We start from the raw sequence: 19,996 nt of genomic DNA on the forward strand, positions 1-19,996 counted from the left end.
CGTATTAACAATGCAAAGACTGGGGGGACAGAGGAGTGGGACAGACCTGATTGAGTTACTAACAATTAGGGCATCCAACTGGAAGGGGGAATATTTAGATTTTGGCAGCAGTGTTTGTGCATTCTGCATGGATACCTTCACCTGCCAGAGTTTTGGAGGGTTGCTGTGTTTGATGCTTACTACAGTTCTGCCAACACACGTTAGATGTGTGGCGTGCATGGTTGCTGGGCTGGAGCAGAGATACGTGATCAGTGTGTCTGGAATGTCTGTTACCTACTCATCCAGAGCTGTTCTGGATGTGCACTAGATGGAAATTCTGGAATCCTAAAAATCTTAATTTGCATGTGCCTTTCTGGTCATAGATTGGATTTTGCATCATGGTGTGACTGAGGTAGTGGAGCATGCTAATAGGTCTGACCCTCAGAGGCCAAGTTGCAAATACAGAAACACACGTTTTATTTGTAGACAGTGCACTGATGGGCTGACTGCCCCCGTGCTCTGATGCCAGAATGTTCTTTAGGTTGAGTTGGCGTGGAGAGGTAACTGTTTGTTTCCTGAACTGCCAGATAACTGCTTTTTTGAAAAGCCAGTGACAGACATGAAGCTATGATTCAACTTTGATAATACTAAGCATTCAGTAGCAATACTAGAGTAATGGAAGGGAAACAGGATGGATTAAAGTATCTGACTTGGCAAAAAATAGCATAACTTTTTTTTTTTAATTGTTTTTGTTTACGTCAAATCAAATAAGCTCCCTAATATGGTTCACAGCAAAGCAACATGAAGAATTTCGTGGATGGTATGCTCTAATGTAGCACTGAGCACAGAAATACCTTAAGCTGAAACCTGTGAAAGGTTGTCTTGTGTGAGAGCCATATTTACTGCCTTGCATTTATAGCTGTTGTTTCATTTTCCACTGCTCAGTAGAGAAACAAGAAGGAGTTGTTTTTTACCAAATTTAGGTCTATACTGTTTTCTGTGAATTAGGTGGATCATTTGTTGACAGCCCTTCATGCTTGACTCATGATGGAATAATGATAGAGGGGGAAAGAACCTAGCAATGGGGATGTAACAATAAATTTTGCATAGCCAAAATTGTGAGATTGTCATAGAACTAACCGGTCAACTAATGTACCAACTAGTTATTTAAATGCCAGTGGATAACAGTCAGTTTAAATGTTCAGGAGAGGGAAAGAGAAAATGGAACTGAAACAAGAAGACTTTGTCACCATTTTCCTCTTACATGTTTATATTAAACTCTTTGCAGGTCTTTTGTCCCATTTTCTATATATAGTAACTGGACTGACAGGAGCGATTTTTTAAAAGGAACACTGATGTAAATTTTCTGTGGAAGCAGAAATAAAAAAATGAAACTGTCCTTGCAAGTGGTGTAGTGTGTTTTTATTTTTTACAAGATATATCTCTGACTGGCTTATTTATATATTCAAATGTAAAATGACTTTACTGTAGAAGGAATGACTGCTTCTGATTTTAGGTAAGTTTATGGTTGTATTTGCCTTGATTAACCTAGCTGGTCCTTAGATGTTTTTCTAACAGCGCTGAACAATTCTAGCTCAGCAGCCCACACAGATGACTTCAGTCTTAGCCTTTAGGAATCAGGCAGATGGTGAAATCCTAACTCTCTGAGGCCTCTTTCTCCCATGAGAAATGTAGGAGAGTAAAATGCAGCAGCCTTAGTGGTGAAGATGATGGAACCTTGCATGAGATGTCACAGTCTTTATGTTTTTTTCTTAGATTAGTAGTTTTTTAATTAGTGATACACATGTGAGTTGTTACACCCTGCAGCATTTATGATGAAAAACCTGGCTATAAAGAGGTTTTGTTTTTTAGGTTACTGTTGCCTTTATGACTATGACCCATGACTATGACATCACTTCAGTCTTGCTCACTGCCAGACAGTCCATGTTAGCATAAATAATGTTGGTGCTCTGTTCATCACTTCAGCAGGAGACCCAGTTCGAAGGCTTTAGACCAGAACTGGAGGGTAGTATAGATCCCTCTGGGAACAGGCACTTGGGACCTTTTATGGGAGCCATTATTGTGTTGTGGTTTTATTTAAACTCAGTTATCATAATTGAAAAACTTACCCAATCTGAATTTACTGTAATATATAGTACTACTGCAACTTGTGATTGCTTTAGTTATTCTAAAATTTGTTTCCTTTCTGAAGCGACACATTTTCTTTACTCTCCATATCTCCTTTCTGTGGGGTAGAGTGTTTTTGTCCCTGCAGCAGCCTTCCTTATGCCTGACAGTTTGTGTCCTCAAGCACCATCACACTGAATTTAGATGTAGGCTTTTTGGAGGATGTGGGGCTTGCCATCAGTTTTGGTTTTAGGTAAAGGCATAGTTACATCACAACGTTTGCTGTGGAAGCTGAGAATTTTGATTCTCACACAATCTCTCAATTGAGTCCCAATAGCCTCTTATTTACAGTAGATGTTGCAGAGTTTCATATAAACCTATCTTGTTCGAGTCTGTCCATGTTTTTTGCATTCATAGAATCGTTACAGTTGGAGAAAACTTTTAAGATCATCAAGTCCAACCACTGACCTCACATTGCCAATCCCATCACTAAACAGTGCCTCATTTACACGTCTTTTCAATATCTCTATGGATGGTGTCTCCACCACCTCCCTGAGCAGCCTGTTCCAAAGTTTAACAACCCTATGATGGAGACTCCACCACCACTGGGCAACCTGTGTTTGTGTTTAACAGCACTCTCAGTGAAAAGGTCTTCCTAATCTCCAGTCTAAACCTCCCCTTGTGTAACTTGCGGCCATTTCCTTGTGTTCTGTCATTCATTACTGAGGAGAAGAGAACGACCCCACCTTTTTACAGCCCTCTTTCAAGTATTTGTGGAGAGTGACCGTGTCTCCTCTCAGCCTCCTCTTCTCCAGTCTGAACACCCCCAGCTTCCTCAGCCGCTCTCATAAGACTTGTTCTCCAGACCCTTCACCAGCTTTGTTGACTGCCTCTGGACATGATCCAGCACCTCAGTGTCCTTCTTGCAGTGAGAAACCCAGAACTGAATGCAGTATTTGAGGTGTGGCCTTCTCATTGTTAATATTTTGAGTGGCTCTGACTGCAATAACTGGGGCAGATAATCACTCTTGAAACTCTTAATTGTTGCTCTACAAACCATTTTTATGACAGATGAAGACTTCCCAGCCATATTAATACGACTTTTCTTTGATTAAAAGTAGGTGCAAATAGTGAAAAAAGGAGATGTTAACACTATATCTTATCACATACTGCTAAATTAATTTATTTTTATATAATGTGGAGTGAAATACACAGACACACATCGTTATTCAGACACGTAAGATGACCTTTTTTGTCAAGTACAGTGCTTCACAGAAAGCATACAGAGTGCCCAGGTAAGTTATGGAGTCTCTTTCTCTGCAGACATTCAAAACCCACCTGGATGAGTTCCTGTGTGACCTACTCTAAGTGGTTCTGCTCTGGCAGCATCTGGACTAGATGATCTTTGAAGGTCCCTTAAGATTCTCTGTCTGTAACATACTGTTCCAGCACCTCTCTCAGGTGTCTGGGACAGGAATGTCTTGACAGCAAAACAAACTGGTCAAAGAGGCAAATGGTTAATGATATGTTGTACAATGAAGAAAAATCTTTCAGAAACTGACCTTTTCAAAGCACATTAAATGCTTTCTGACCAGCATATTTTCTAAAAACTACCAGGATACAGAATTAAATTAATCTACTAAAGTCTAAGTTTTTGTGAGACAGCAATAATAATCCTAGAGTTGTAGTTATCTGCGCAACTCTTCCTAGGTTATATTGAGATTAGCCACAGATTATATATCTGGAGCTTGATTATGTCTTCTGTTCAAAACAAATATTAAGAAAATAGTTTTGCTTGAAGGGTATTAGCATGTAGTCTTTAATTTTTTTCCAGTCTTCATGTCCTACTGTAAATCAATTGCATGTGAAGATAATATACCCTCAAACTCTTAAAGTCTTATTTTCTACAAAAATTCTTACCAATATAAAAATTTCAAGGCTTTTAAAGGCTATTTCTGCAATTATGGGCAGACCTATCAGAAGAGTAATAATTGTGCTTTTTACAGGTGTGACTTTTATGTCCTTGATGATTAGGGCAATTGAAGAATTGGAAAGAGCAACCTTAATTCCAAAGCTAAAATACAGGAGGTGTTGTGTAGCTAGATGGCTGTAGTTCTTAGCCACCCTTATTAACAGGTAGAAGCAGATGTTTTTTTTCCCCTCCTCCTTCAGATACTTTATGTAGTGTTCTAGAGTACTATAACTTTGGCTGTTGAGCTAAACAGCTGTTGAGCAAATTTAAAGCATGAAATTTCTGAGCAGTTCTGGAACTGCACATGGAGGAAAAGATACGAAATCTAAGTGAATATTTCTGATATAGTTGAGCAAATTTTTCTTAAACTGCAAAATTTAGGCAAAGGACTAGAATATTGATTTGTTCCCCGGTAGAATTTCTTCTTCTTCTCCATTTGTGACACTGTAATCTTGTCGGTACTTTCTTTGTAATTTAAATTGATTTACTTGAATTCAGATTGTTGTGTAAATGCCATTGGCCACTGATTTTTCCAGCTTCATGCACGATTTTGTAGTTATCTTTTCACTGAAGATTTTAAAATATTCTTTCCTGGAGTTGAGCTTCATTTTTATCTGAGAAAATAAGTTTAAATTTATCAGGAAATGGAAAGTTCAAAGAGGGCTCCTTGACAGTTTGGAGTCTTTTTTGATTTCTGACTTTGCAAGGAGATGAGAGAACAAAAACTAGCCCTTTCTATTTTTTGTTTTTATTTCAGATATTGTATACTGGGAAAAATGTCTGTAGGTTCCAGAATATGGAGTCATAGAAGGGCACACATTTTTCTGCCTTCTTTCTGATAGTGTTTGCATACTGCCTAAAAGTGCAGTTAATCAACGGGGGAAGATGCTTTCACAAGGATGATCCCAAGCCAAATGCCAATCATCCAGCTAGCAGGAGGAAGAAATTCTAATTGTCTTCATATTTAAATTGCCATTTCTTATCCCATCTTCCCTGAGTTCTCAGCCAATAGAGCCATTACTTATTCAGAGTTTTGGGGTTTTTTTCCCTCAGTCAATAGATATTTAATTCTGGGAAGTTAGCAAATGTGCCCACTTCATCTAAGTAAACCAGTAAATTAGGAAATTTTAAAGGAGTAAATCAGAGCAAATTCTTCAAAATTATTCAGTGTTGGAGTAGCTTGAGCAACATCTGACTATATCTTTCATCAAAGACTGATAGGTATTAATCAAAATGCAGGTAACATTTTCAAAACATATAAGACCTTCAGCAAGATCATGACACAAATATGTGTCTGTGCACGCAACTCTGGTCTGGAGGTCTGTGTTCAAATGTGTGCGCACATGGTTTCCTACAATGAGAAATGAGATCTGCCTTAATGCTTATGACTACTTAGTGTGTTTATAGTGTTGCTTTGAGATTTTTGTGCAGTTCTTTTAAGCCGGGTGACCACTACAGTGTTGCTGTTGAGTCTCTGGTGTGGTGTGTGACACTACAGTGTGAGAAGGAGACTAGGATGTTGTCCTGTGTCAGTAGCAGGGCAGGAAGCTTTCTTCTTAAAGGACTTGATTGAAAGGTATGTTTTGCAGTATTAGTCAAGAACTATAATCTGTCCTTTGTTACACGACTTTGCTGTTACATCCATCTATCATGTGACCTGATACATAGGTCTGATTTTAGGATAGAAGAAAAGATATTGGAAAACTAGTATTACTGAAGAAATAGCGGGCTATTTTTATTGTCATCTTTCTGTGCCTTTTAATATGACCTAGTTACACTTTTCCCTGCATCCTTTGCTACTAAAACCTCTTGGTCACATATTTTACTATTGTGAGTCTTTACCATGTTTGACAACTACTGTTTGATGGAAGATCACTGATTTAACAGATCTTTGGCAGAGGAAACCTTTAAGTGAGGCACCAAGTATGAAAAGACATTAGAAAAAAATACAGCATATAAAAACAGTGTCTGTCTGATTGCTGCTCTCAGCCCATTGTGCAGTCTGAATCTGACTAGAGAAATCTTAACGTGTTTAGAGGAAGAAATTTTTGAATAATTTCACATTTCCATTAAAATAGTTTTTGTCACTGACATCAAGTCAGCTTTCCTCCTTCCTGTCACTTCACCTGTCTAACGCTGCTTGCCATTGTGTGTCAGTCTAACTGGAAGCTACTTTGTAAAGATCATGAATTAGTCCCATGTTGATGCTGTTCAAAAGGAAGAAAAACATGGCAACAACAAACTTTCTTCAATTGTTTTTACTCTGTTCACACGCCCAAATCAGTTACTTGCTCTGTATCTTTTCTTTCAAGACTGACTGGTGTGAAGCAGTAGGTTCAGTCTTTCCTGCATTGTAATTGTTATACTACAAAAGTTTGGGGCTTCTTTTTTCTTCTCGCAGTGAAGAAAATGATAGTGACTGTAAATATCTTGCAATTTGCCTTTGATATTCCATTACATATAACCTATAGATTCAGTATCTTAGTTATGAGAATAGCCCAAACCAGAATACTTAATTCACAAGTGTGTAAACATTCAACTCAATTACTGTAATAGCACAAAATATTTCCTTACTCTGTGTGCCATTGACAAGTTAAGGATAGTAAACCAGCTTTGTCCCTTTTTCTTGTGGATGGGTGGGGAGAGAAGGAGAAGAGTGCATTGACCTTTTAAAAGTCATGGAACTATGCACAAAAAGACTCTGTCACACTATTTTCCTTCAGTGTTTTTAGAAAGTTTTATACAGAATATGTGTTTACAATCCTTTTGTGGCTTTGAAATCCTGGGGGTACTTTGTTGATTAAGCAAAGGAATAGATAAAGAAAACTTGTGTGAGGTCTTCTGGCTTTTCTGTTCACTGTTTGAAGATATTCTGGGCTGGCACAGGTTGTGAAAGCTGTGAGTAATAGCCAGTGATTGATCACTCAGTGTTTTCATGAGACTAAACATGAATTTTGTTCATTTCAAAAGCCTGGATCAGATTTAGTCATAATCTGGTTTTGAAGTTGATAACAAAGGAGAACTGCTTGTCATCTGATAACAGGAGCATACTGTGTGACAGCAAATGTAGTACTCTGAATTTGGTGATGTCAGAGTGCTGACATCATGAGACACTGAAAGAATAGTGCTAGAATTTCTCTAGTATCTAAAACTCTGCTCTGTGTTTGGTTAATTTGGTATTTTTGGATTGTAGTTTAACTTCGCAATGCCTCCAAAGAAAATGGCAATCCTTTTCTTGGCCAAAAAGAAAAATAGATTTAATTCTATTTCCCCCTCTGCTAAAGATGCCCGCCTGAAAGTAATTGTAGGATTTCTTTTTTTTCTTAAATTCCTACTTTTAAATAAAAATATGCAGTTTGACATCATCATAGTTTCCACTGCAACCAAATGATCTCACAAAAATATTCTGAATGCAATGCAGCAGAAGTATATTTAATGTTTAAATGGAACAGTTACTGCTTTTTGCAAATATATGTAATAAAATAGACTCACAGATGAGAAGCCAAAGTCATTCAAGCTAAAATCAGAATATTTTCTAGTTGAACTATATTAAAATGCTGGGAATGTTTCTTTAGTTTGTTAAGGAGATGAGAAGTTTTTAATTTGTTGTCAGGTATCTTGGAACTTTTGCAAATTATGGAGAATTATTGTAAACTCTTCAAGTTGCAGCAACTCAGTAGCAGATAGACCTTTAGTATTATGGTCACTGCCTTACATAAATAATTTAGGTCTTCATTGGATTATGATACTTCCACATGAAACTGCCAATTATTTCCAAGTTTCCTCTTTGATAGCTTCAACTTTCTGTTTGAGTCCTTAGCAAGAAGGAAAGTCACACTCCCACAGTGGGCTGTGGTGACTGTGAATTCTGCTGATATTTAAACACTAAGCATTTGTTTATTCTTAATACTGAAGATAAGAATTGTAAACGTTAAATTGCCTTTACTTTGCTCTGTCTTCAGGGACGCGATCTAATAATTTTAAACTGAAACCCGTATGATGGGAGTTGGACAAATAGTGATACCATTGCTTACAGGCAAAAGAGAAGAGAGTGTTTGCAGATTCTTATTTTGGCATGTGTGTTTTGAGATGCCAAGGAAGAATCTTTAAGGGAGAGAGGCACATTTTGTTATTTGAAAGTCCCAAGTTTTCCACAGATGTTTACTAGCATGTCTGTCTGAGAAAGGTGAATAGTTACTGTGACTCTTGCAACTTTCAGAGAGCATGGTCATGCTCCCCATTACCCAATACTGTGCTAAGTGTTGTACAGACAAAAAAAAAAAAAAGATAGCCTTTTCCTTTTTCTTTATTTTGTATTGTTTCAAGTAGCACAGTGTTATTATTTGCCCAAATATGTGTAGGAGTGCTGCTGTTATTTCTGTTAGCTATGAGGAAGGGCTCAGAGGACTCTCAGGACTTAAGATTTTCCTTGAGTCTCATCATTTTTAACCTTTAGTTAGTTTGCTTTGGGTGTGTGATGCTCTTTCCATTGTGCAATTGTCTTTTGTTCTTTTTAAGGTTCTAGAATTTGATCCATGCACACGTAGATTCATGCCCACTCCCACACCCTTTCCAGTTCTCTGAATTGCTGAGATGTAGCATTTTAAAGAGTTGAATAGATGGGTTTGATTATAAATAGGACCTTGAAAAGTTAACTTCTGTGTTGAAAGACAAAAACACAACACCGAAACAAAATACATTTACTTGTCAGTTATTCCTACGTAATTCCTGTCACACACTTATTAGTCAAGACATGTGTAGGAACTTTTCTCCAGCACGTTTCTTTTACTTGCTCATTCACATGCATGAAGTCATAAATAACAATACTCTAGCAACTACTTGAGACAGACCTTTCTACAAGTTAATAGGCACTGATTGCACATCCATACATTCTTTTCCCTTATCACAGAATTAGTATCACAGTATTAATTATTTAAGAGTAGATCCTTCTGCCATACCCTTGTATGGCAGTGCTCCAGATTTGCTTTCTTCAAAGGGCAGCAGGTTTTTATTTATTTGTTGCAGATGATCCTGTTCACTCATCGAGACCTTATATCAGAGTATAGGTTCCATTACATTGACCTCTGAGAGAAAATCACAGAAACCTTTTGTAGCACTGTTCAGTTTCTGGTCGTGCCATTGTTTGCTGTAATTTATGAAGGTGTTAGATAAAGCATGAGACACTTCTGTTTAGGTTGCTATGTGCACTGCATGGCATCAGGCACAGTGCAGGACTCTCGAGAAGTTCCCTGGTGGTACAGCATTGTGTCTATTGTTTTGGATCATTTATTTGTAACAGATTTTGATAGAAGGACCTGATTGTTTAAGCTGTCAAAGCTGCTTTGGGGTGTTGGGTGTTCGGGGTAGGAGCTAGGAGTCAGGTGAAGTGTTTGCCTCCTTGAGCTCTGAACTGTTGGGCACCTTGATCACGGTGAGCATTGGGACCTTGGAGAGGCTCATTAGTGGACTGTATGTTGCATTCAGCCGTGGCTCTCCCAGATTACTGGTGCTCTGCATACCTGTGACATCATGTTTCCTGAAGATACCACCTTGTGAGAACCAAGATGTTAAATAATATTCTGTTTTAGGTTTAGGATTATTGCTTAATCCTGTTCCAGTATAAATTTTATGCTAATAACATTGGATGCCAGATAAAATTAATGCTGCCCGAATAGTCTACTGCTTCTTGGCAACTTTTGAGGGATAATAGGTATCTAATCTTTTGCTTCTTCCAGGAACTACTTTTGATCTTGCTGTTACACTGGAGAACTTTCCTATCCTTTGCTGCTTTGGGTGAGAACTATTTTCCTGCCAGACATAAGCCTGAAGTGTGTCTAGAAGATGAATTGCTGGCACTGGGATGGCTGCTTTTGGAAGATGAACATTAAGCAGTTTATGTCTTCACTTTGTGGTCAATACACTGGTTGTACAGTAGCACTGTTGTAACAGTATCAATCAAACTGGGCTGAAGTAGACACTAAATGTGTTTTAGCTGAATGACTGCCATAATGCTTAGCTATGCCTGCATTTCTGGAAGATTTGCAGAATCTTGAGAGTTGGGCAGAGAGGAACCTCATGAGGTTCAACAAGGGCAAGTGCAGAGTCCTGCGTCTGGGAAGGAACAACGCCATGCACCAGTACAGGCTGGGGGTCGAACTGCTGAAGAGCAGCTCTCCAGAGAGAGACCTGGGAGTCCTGATTGAAAATAAACTAAATATGAGCCAGCAAAGTGCCCTCGTGGCCAAGAAGGCCAATGGCATCCTGGGATACATCAAGAAGAGTGTGACCAGCAGGTCGAGGGAGGTTCTGCTCCCTCTCTACTCTGCCCTGGTGAGGCCTCATCTGGAGTACTGTGTCCAGTACTGGGCTCCTTAGGTCAAGAGGGACAAGGAAGTGCTGGAGAGAGTCCAGCGCAGGGCCACCAAGATGAGTATAGAGTATAGATGAGTATAAGGGTATAGAACATCTTTCTTTTGAGGAAAGACTGCGGGAACTGGGGCTGTTTAGTCTGGAGAAGAGGAGATTGAGGGGTGATCTTATTCTAAAGGGTGGGTGTCAGGAGGTTGGGACATCCCTCTTTTCTATAGTAGATAGTAACAGGACAAGGGGTAATGGGATGAAGCTGGAACACAAAAGGTTCCACTTAAACATAAGAAAAAACTATTTCACTGTGAGGATGACAGAGCAGTGGAACAGGCTGCCCAGAGGGGTTGTAGAGTCTCCTTCCTTGGAGGTCTTCAAGACCTGCCTGGACATGTTCCTGTGCAACCTGATCTGGGTGAACCTGCTTCTGCAGAGGGGTTGGACTAGATGATCTCTAAAGGTCCCTTCCAACCCCTACCATTCTATGATTCTATGATTTCTGGGAACAGAAGGGAGAGCAAAGTAACTGGTAGCGTTTATCGTCTCATCTGTCTATGGTGAGCAGGAGGGAGGTATTTTTGAAAAATAAATGAGTTTTTGGAAATGTAACTTGACTAATCTCATAAGTAGCTCTTTTGGAAACAAACTTTTCTTATAGAAGAACCCCTAATAGATATGCTTTGTATAATTATTGCATATTTCACAGTGAGTGGTGAGCTCTACTTTACTGAGATATGTTGGGATATGTTAATATTACATAATGGCCATTGCAAAGTAGCTTGCATGTGTATCTTTGGATTGCAGTCCTGAAGATCTTCTGAGTAAAAACGTGTTGTAAATGAGCTATTAGACATAAGCTCATGAGGGAACATGAGTTTGAGGAAGAAGTTAGACTGATGCAGCCGAAGTACTATAGCACTTTAATAGCTAGGTAAAGTGATTGGACAGCTTTTGGAATTTTTTGTGACAGCAACATAAAAAGTGAAAGAAATTTCCATTTTCCACAAATAATTGTTTTTCAGACTGTAACCGTTTGTTAAACAGTTTTGCTGAACCATGGCAATGCTTAGTTATTTTTATCTTAATATTGGGCTGGTGTTGGGGTCTGTTGACTCGGTTAAGTTTCAAAGTTATAGAAGTACACAGTTTAAATGTCTTCTTAAATAGCATTACTTAGCTATTCTTGGAAATTCTTCTAACAGTTTTCCTTAAAATAGATATTACTCCCATCTTGGTTTCTCTCCCTAATTGGAAGCATTAGACAAACTGGACAAGCATTTTCTTGATTGCATGTAATTTATAACTGTGTGTTGGTCCCTAGTCAGTATTAAAATAATGAAAAGTATTATGGTTTATTGGGAATCTCAGTTTTAGAACAATCTTATGAACAAGCCCAACCACATTTGCTTTGGGACTTTGAAAGTAGGATCAAAGCTAGCAGGTAATTGCCCAATAATAGGTCTGTTAGCTTTGATGCACTTGAGGGAAGCGAGCCTTCCACTTACCATGGTGCAGAAGCCAGATGGGAATTGGCCATAGATTTAGAATTGTGAGAGAATTGAAATGGATAAAAACAGTTTTGCTTGAGATTGCTGTCTGTAGCTAGAAGGTTTTGTTCTGTTTTATGGTTGGGGGGAGTAGGCTCAGCACAACTGTATCAGGAGTGTTTCTTTTGTAGCTCTGCATACTGAATCAGCCTATGGGATCTCAGCATACTTTGTTGATTAGTGTTAGTAACATTTCTTCTTCTTAGCTAGATGTTATTAGACAAAGGAATGCAGTAACTGCTACTTAGTGTAGGGTTACACTTTTGCAAAATGTAATTGTAGTGCTCCACTCTGAGGATGAGAACTGTTTTTTGAAAAGAAATTATTTTTTTCTCAAGGATGACTGATTCAGCTTGATCAGAGTGAATATACCTGCTTAGTAGTTATCAACTTCTCTTACAATGCTTCTTACCCTAGGCCTTTGGGTAGGTATGCCAAATGCCATCTGATTATATTTTCCTGGGAGAAATACTCTACTTACCATTAGGGAGGTCTCTTGAGAAGGTCTTTTGGATCTGTGTTCTGTGCCAGCTCTACCTGCAGTTGTCTGGTTCCCTGCTTGGTAAGCTCATCGATGTCTTGCTTGCAAACTTCCCCATGATGCTGTGTAGTTTGCATTGCAGATCACAGTCAAGTTCTTATACTTGGATTCTGCCACACAGAAGGAACAGCAGTGCGTTTGCTGAAGTGAGAATGTGCTGGACTGTGTTGGGCTAATGAATAATGATTATTAAGGCAACTGGAACAGGAGACAATGCCTTGGACAGATGTTGGTGCAGAGTGTTGTTTTAACTTACAATGCTTTATGTGATGATAGAAGGTGACCAAGGGAAATTGCTAGGTTAGAAGAATGATTGTGTAGGTTTGTGGTAGTGTTAATGTAAATATGGAAGAAGGATGATTCTTATCTAAGTAAGCAGGTTAGTTGTATTAAAATACAATCTGGGGTGATGTTTTGGCATAATACACAGTCTTAATAGATTTCTGGTCTGAGTTCAAACTTGGTCAGTAATTGCGCTTGGACTTGTATCCAATATTCCAGACACTTATTTAAACAAGAGCGTAAGGACAAACACTGGTTTAGGCTCCTTTGGAGCCATACATTTTGAGTGCCTACATATACTTGTGTCCAGAAGGAACCATTACGATGATCAAATCTGACCTTGCATAAACTGGGCCACATATGTTTCAAGTTGGACTCAACTTGTGATGAAACTAAAGAATACCTCTGGAAGATGTGAGATTTCAATCTTGATTGATCTTGAGTGATGCCAAATACATTGCATTCTTTAGTCATGCTTAGGAATGGAAGAACTTCTAAAAAATAATCTTAATTTCAACATGAATATACTAGAGCTTGTGATCACTTGTTAGGGCTTTGACCAAATCTTATCTCTGTATGTGCCTGTAAATGGTGTTCTCTGGAATTAAACACAGTGAGCTCATCAATGCCTGGCAGTGGTGCAGCAGGGCAGCCCTACCACAGCTCTGGTTCTCTACTTGGAGAAGGGCCATTCTCCAGCATCTTACCTTGTGTGTCAAATGTTATTAAAGATAATGAGGTAGAGAGGGATACCTTGATCAACTTTCTCCTTAACACTTTTGCTCTAGAACATGAAAGAAGCTTATTTCTTTATATTTGATTAGGACTTCCTGTTGTCCTAATAAACTTTCTGGATTAGTGTAGCAATTCGCAAGTATTCCGGGATCCTCATTGCTGTTCTACTCTATCCAGATGGTGGCTACTGAAATGATCTTTACATAAAGGTAATAAGGTCAGACATTTTATATCCGTGATTAGGCTAGTGCTATATCGACATTTATTCAGATTTTCCTATTGTCCCTTTTCTCGCTTGCCCACTCATCTTCTTCTTTACTGGGTGGAGCACACTCACTATTAGTCCATTTGTATCTCTTGGTATCTGTAAGGTCCTGGTTTGTGGAAAGACTTTAAGGTAGCATCCTGATTCACCGATAGGAGTTAATGTTCCTTTTACCTTATGTCAGATTAAGACATAGGCAAGGTCAGATAGCGCAGATTGGTTCAGGTTTTTATTCTTGATTAAGGCTTATGAAGAGGGATAGTCTGAAGAGGAAAAGAAAGGAAGAAAGAGGGGAGAGAGGGAAGCAAAATTTTCACCACCCATGGATGTAGTAGCATCCCTTTGTTCCTCTGTTGTCCTGGCCTTTGCTTCTGTGGTGGAATTCTTAGTTGAGAGCCTCTGTGTCTAAGTCATTTCTTTGTTCCTGTCTCATCAGGAGTGAGTGTTGCCCTATTTGCATTAGAGACAAGAGGAGGTGGAAAGTCTTGTGCAGGGACCTTCTGTTGTAATTGCCTTGACCAGACAGCAGAATGCCAGTTGCAACTCACCTAACAAGTTTAGCTGGATCCGAAACAAAGGTTGTGGTTATACTACGAAGAGACCCCCCCCCCCCCCCCCATTGCCAGATAAGTACAGCATTTGAGACAGTCTCATCTTCAATCTTTTAATTCTTCCAGAATGCAATCATTCGCAAGTCTTCAGGTCTTTCATTCTTTCATGTCTTTCATTCTTCTTCTGGAATCTGGTCCTTAAAGTAGATCAGTCTCAAAATCCTCTCTGTGGGGTGGGGGATGGGGGGTTCCACAGATCCATCTCCTGCCTTTATGGCTTTAAAGATGGATGTTTGAGGCAATCAATCCTTTTGTTTCACTTCTGTTTTCTGTATGACAATTTTAAAAATAGATTTTATTGGAAATGTAATATAATTTTCTTTGATTCTCAATGGAGTCTGTTTTCTTGATTTGTTGAGGGCAGAAGTGAGACTGCATATCAGTGTAAATTGAGCATAAGTCAAAAAAAAGTAAAGAGCTTCACTGGGGAAAATGAGCTGAAATTAAGATGAAGGTGCAAAGGAGTCTAAGGAGATGAACAGCTCCTGCATGCAAATCAACCTATGTGTTACTGTCCCTTACAGTGAATTCCCTTTCTCTTTGTACTGTCTTTTTGTGGCATATTCTGACTTTGTTGTAATCACACACTTGGTTTTTCTATTTCCTCTTGTCTCCTTTAAAATGAAATGTTGTTTGCTGGAGAGCTTTCTTCACTGAACCTTATTTAATAAAAGTTACTGTTTGTGCCATGTTAGTGTCTGTTACAAAGCATCTCTTTGTAAAGAGAAATAACAAACATAATTTTCCTCAGATATGCTTTATCAAATGCATCTTCATACAACTGGAGAGGTGTGAGAGGTGTCATGCCTACTAGATCATTGCTGGTTTTATCTCAGGCTGGATTTTCTCTTTGTGGGGAGATGATAAAGTAAACCAGAGAAGTCTTTTCAGTAACAGAACACATCACCTAAGCCCAGTTATATGAAAGTTGATAAATACTGCTTGAGTTGACTGAAGGAGGGCAGCTTGTGTCCGTGGGTCACCTTTCACCAGGCATGCTACCTATTGGCTTGTGGTTTTGTTGTCATCAGGTTACTTAGCTCACCTTCAACTGCTAACATAACGGGACAATTTTCAGAATGGTACTGAAAGTGAACATTTGACCTTTTCTAGAACAGGGATCTGCTAGTAGCACCTGTCATGGGGAACAGTTCTTGTGTCTGTGTGTGCAGCATCAGCCTTGCCAACAGCTGGGGAAGGATGAAAGGCTGATTTAAATACTTCTCAGCACTGGCATTAACATTGATTCCCCTGAAGCTGTAACATGATGTAGTACAGACTCTTTCCTTGGGATCAAATAGACCTTTCAAAGTGGAGATTTGTGTATGACAAATGGACAAAGCAATTAACACAATGCTAACTGTCCCTTTCCTCTCCTGTTTCCTGTGGAATGGAACAATGTGGAAATAGACTGTGGGAAATGGAAAAAAGCTGTGGTCCACAGCCACTGCTAGGGTTGTCTGTGTGCAGTGCCTCTGTGCGTTTATTGACCTGACCAGCTTCAGCTTTTCTTTCAGTATGTGATTTGAAACTTGCTGTTAAAAAAACTACACTAAAGTCCCCCTATAATCAAAAGGGGGCTGAAGAATGGCAGCTGGTCTGTGAGTATGTTTTGTCTTACATTGTTCATGTCAGTGTAATGAAAGGAAAACGGATGTAAGTTCAGCTATCAGCATGTATCCTTTTCCTTTGTTCTTTTCATCCCTGGTTTCTTCAGGCTTAGATTTTGGGACAGTATGAAAACTAAACTTTAAGACAGATGAAGTGTGATACTAGTTTATTTCTAATGACTATAGGTGTTTGAAATGTCTCTTGTTTGGCTATATAGTGGCAAGATTCTGGATTGCAGTAGTATAGAAACATTGGGATTTTTTTCCTTCCACACAGTTTCAAGTTGCTCTGGAGTACCAGATTTTAACAAATGGAGGTAAATTAAAGCTCTGCTTACTACACAGTGATTACATTTAGGATAGCTTGTACTTCAGAAAATGCATGTTTTTATATTCCCAAATTCACAATTACACTTTGATTTTTTTTTTTTTTTTTTGCAACTGCCTCCACATAGATTTCTGTGCAAACACAGGATTGGGACTCCAGCTGTGGACTCAGTCAGTTGAGTCCTAGTGTAACTTCAGGTGTGGTTTTTCCCTTAAAAAACCTTTCTAAAATTTTATGAGAAACTTTATTCATACATTTTTCTTAAAATACTCTGGGGTTGTTTTTAGTGTGTGATTTTTTTTGAGAAGGGTTTTCAAATGACTCATTTAGAGTGAAGAAAAACTTAATAAAGATTCTTCATAAAACCTACGTGTGAGGATATAATGCTGTTGTACGCACTTACACAGACTCCTACCATTTACTGCGGTAGTTTAGTGTGCTGCTAGAAATGCACTTGCAGTCCTATTTGCTTTTACAGTCTACCATTGCCCTGGTGAATCAAAGCTGTAGGAAACTGTCTTTTAACAATAATGTTTTGGATGTTAAATTCTTAGATGAGGGTTATATTTTACTTCTTGCACTTTGACTGTTTATTCCCCATTACAGAGATGTTTTCACAAATTTACTTGCAAAATAATTAAAAAAAAAATTATAAATAGATGGAACTGCTGAATTGGTTTATCAGATTATGCCTATTATGTTGGCAAGCAAGATTTTATCAAAGTATCCTGAAAAAGGAAAGGGAAATTCTATAGCAAGCACAGACTGAGGGAGTGAGTCTACTTACTGCCAAAAGCAGCAAATGGATGGCATGGAATATCAACCAGGAAAATACTGATTGGCTTACTCTACAGTAGATACAGAATATTTTTAAAATTCAGTCATTTTGGGGAAAAAAATGTAATTACTTTGGATTTGTAGTGATAAATTTAACTTAGATTTTAGCTACAATTGGCTAGTTGTCTGATCTCCAGAAAAAGCTAGGTACAGTACTTTCATAGAACGGTAGGGGTTGGAAGGGACCTTTAGAGATCATCTAGTCCAACCCCTCTGCAGAAGCAGGTTCACCTAGATCAGGTTGCATAGGAACATGTCCAGGTGGGTCTTGAAGACCTCCAAGGAAGGAGCCTCCACAACCCCTCTGGGCAGCCTGTTCCACTGCTCCCTCACCCTCACAGTGAAATAGTTTCTTCTTATATTTAAGTGGAACTTTTTGTGTTCCAGCTTCATCCCATGTCCTTTTGCTAGCTACAATAGAAAAAAAGGGATGTCCCAACCTCCTGAAACCCATCATGTAGATATTTGTAAATGTTAATAAGATCTCCCCTCAGTCTTCTCTAGACTAAACAGCCCCAGTTCCCGCAGCCTTTCATCGTATGAAAGATGTTCCAGTCCCCTGATCATCTTGGTGGCCCTGTGCTGGACTCTGCAGAAGTTCTCTGTCTTGAGCTGAGGAGCCCAGAACTGGACACAGTACTCCAGATGAGGCCTCACCAGGGTACAGCAGAGAGGGAGAAGAACCTCCCTCGACCTGCTGGTCACACTCTTCTTGATGTATCCCAGGATGTCATTGACCTTCTTGACCACGAGGGCACTTTGCTGGCTCATATTTAGTTTATTATCAATCAGGACTCCCAGGTCTCTCTCTGCAGAGTTGCTCTTCAGCAGTTCGACCCCCAGCCTGTACTGGTGCATGGGGTTGTTCCTTCCCAAATGCAGAACTCTGCACTTGTCCTTGTTGAAGCTCATGAGGTTCCTCTCTGCCCAACTCTCAAGCCAGTCGAGATCCTGCTGAATGGCAGCACAGCCTTCTGGAGAATCAGCCAGTCGTCCACTTTGGTGTCATCAGCCAACTTGCTGAGGGTACACTCTGTCCCCTCATCCAGGTCACTGATGAAGATATTGAACAAGACCAGCCCCAGGACCGATCCCTGTGGAACTCCACTGGCCACAGGCCTCCAACTTAATTCTGTGCCATTGATCACCACACTCTGTGCCCTGTCATTCAGCCAGTTCTCGATCCACCTCACTGTCCACTCATCCAAGCTATGCTGCCTGAGCTTTCTGATGAGGATGTTATGGGAGACAGTGTCAAAAGCCTTGCTGAAGTCAAGGTAGATGCTCTCCCCTCATCTAGCCAGCCAGTTATGCACTCATAGAAGGCTATCAGGTTGGTCAAACAGGATTTCCTCTCGGTTAATCTGTGTTGATAGATCTTTGAAGAGGCCAAAGTTGGCTCACCAGAACTCCAGGATCATTGTCCTGTTTGTGTCCTGCCTCTTCCACACAGGATCTTGAACTCTACCATCTGATGGTCGCTGCAGCTGAGGTTGTCTCCAACCTTCACATCCCCAACCAGACCCTCCTTATTCCTCGATCACCTGCGACAGGCAGTTGTCATCAACAATCTGTAGGAACCTCCTGGACTGCGTGTGCTTGGCTGTGTGGCTATCCTAGCAAATATCAGGGTGGTTGAAGTCCCCCATGAGGACCAGGAATTGTCATAGTGAAGCAGCTCTCAGCTGTTCATAGAAGGCCTCATTCACTTCCTCCTCCTGATCAGGTGGCCTGTAGCAAACTCCTACAACAATATCACCTGCCTTGCCCTGCCCATTAATTTTTACCCATAAGCACTCTACCCACTCCTTATCCCTACCGAGGCACAGTTCGGTACACATTAATTGCTCTCACACATAGAGAGAACTCCACCTCCATGCCTTGTTAGTCTGTCTTTCCTGAACAATATATCCTGAATTTACCTCATCAAAAAGATCTACACTGTAAATTTAAGTAGTTAAAAATGTTGAAAGTAGGAGATGAAGTACCAATAAACCAAATAATTACACTGAAATTCAGTCTTGGGTGTTGCATTCTTGGACAAGTTTGTAAGTCTGAATTAAAATACTTCTTGCCATCTATCAGTGGGAGGCTGCCTTTAGTACTCTGCAATTCTCAAATGAAAGATACTGGTAGTTTAAGAATTTATATGGTAAAGATAGTATAATACAGAATCACAGCAGAGAAGTACAATGAAAAGATTTGATACTTGAATGTCTTTCTGCCTTGTTAATATATGCTTGTTTAAGAACTACAGGGTTGTGTACAGGAAACAGTTACAACAGAAATGTTGAATAACTTAGTGTAAATGTGAAATGAGTAAAATAGCATGGCCAGCTAAAGCAGTACCTAATTTATGTAAGGTGAACATTTATTTTCATCAATCATTTTATTGTTTGAATTCTTCCTTTTAAATGATACTTTGACATCTTTTGTTATAAATTATGCATATTAATATAATTGTATTTACTTGTAGGTGGCTCTAACCAAGAGAGCTGATCCAACTGAGTTGAAAACAATATTTTTGAAGGTACGTATAAAGTAAATATTTTACTCTTTTTGCTGAATTTTTCATATCTTTTGCTCTTTTATTGCAGCATACAACTCTTGATAGTTTTTCCAACCATTAATCATTCACTGTGTTATTACCATGTTAGACTTAAATACCATTATCAGAATTGAACAATGCTCACCAAGAAGTCAGATACATTCCTGAGTGATTATTATATTGACTCAGAAGAAGTATTACTATCTTAGCAAAAAATTGCATTGTTCAGAGAATCTGGTGGGAGTTTCAGT

At 39.2% G+C, this 19,996-nt stretch overlaps 1 protein-coding gene across 2 annotated transcripts in view; it reads left to right on the plus strand.

The window, feature by feature from the left end:
• The window catches only part of SLC25A13 (solute carrier family 25 member 13), a 103,486-nt gene that overhangs the window by 7,237 nt on the left and 76,253 nt on the right, over window positions 1–19,996 (plus strand). For both annotated transcript variants that reach the window (XM_061996970.1, XM_061996971.1), the window contains exon 2: window positions 19,674–19,727. In XM_061996970.1, coding sequence (XP_061852954.1) covers window positions 19,674–19,727 — 54 coding nt within the window. The remainder of the gene's footprint in view (window positions 1–19,673; window positions 19,728–19,996) is intronic.

This window comes from Colius striatus, chromosome 5, assembly GCF_028858725.1.
Source record: "Colius striatus isolate bColStr4 chromosome 5, bColStr4.1.hap1, whole genome shotgun sequence".
Lineage (NCBI taxonomy): Eukaryota > Metazoa > Chordata > Aves > Coliiformes > Coliidae > Colius > Colius striatus.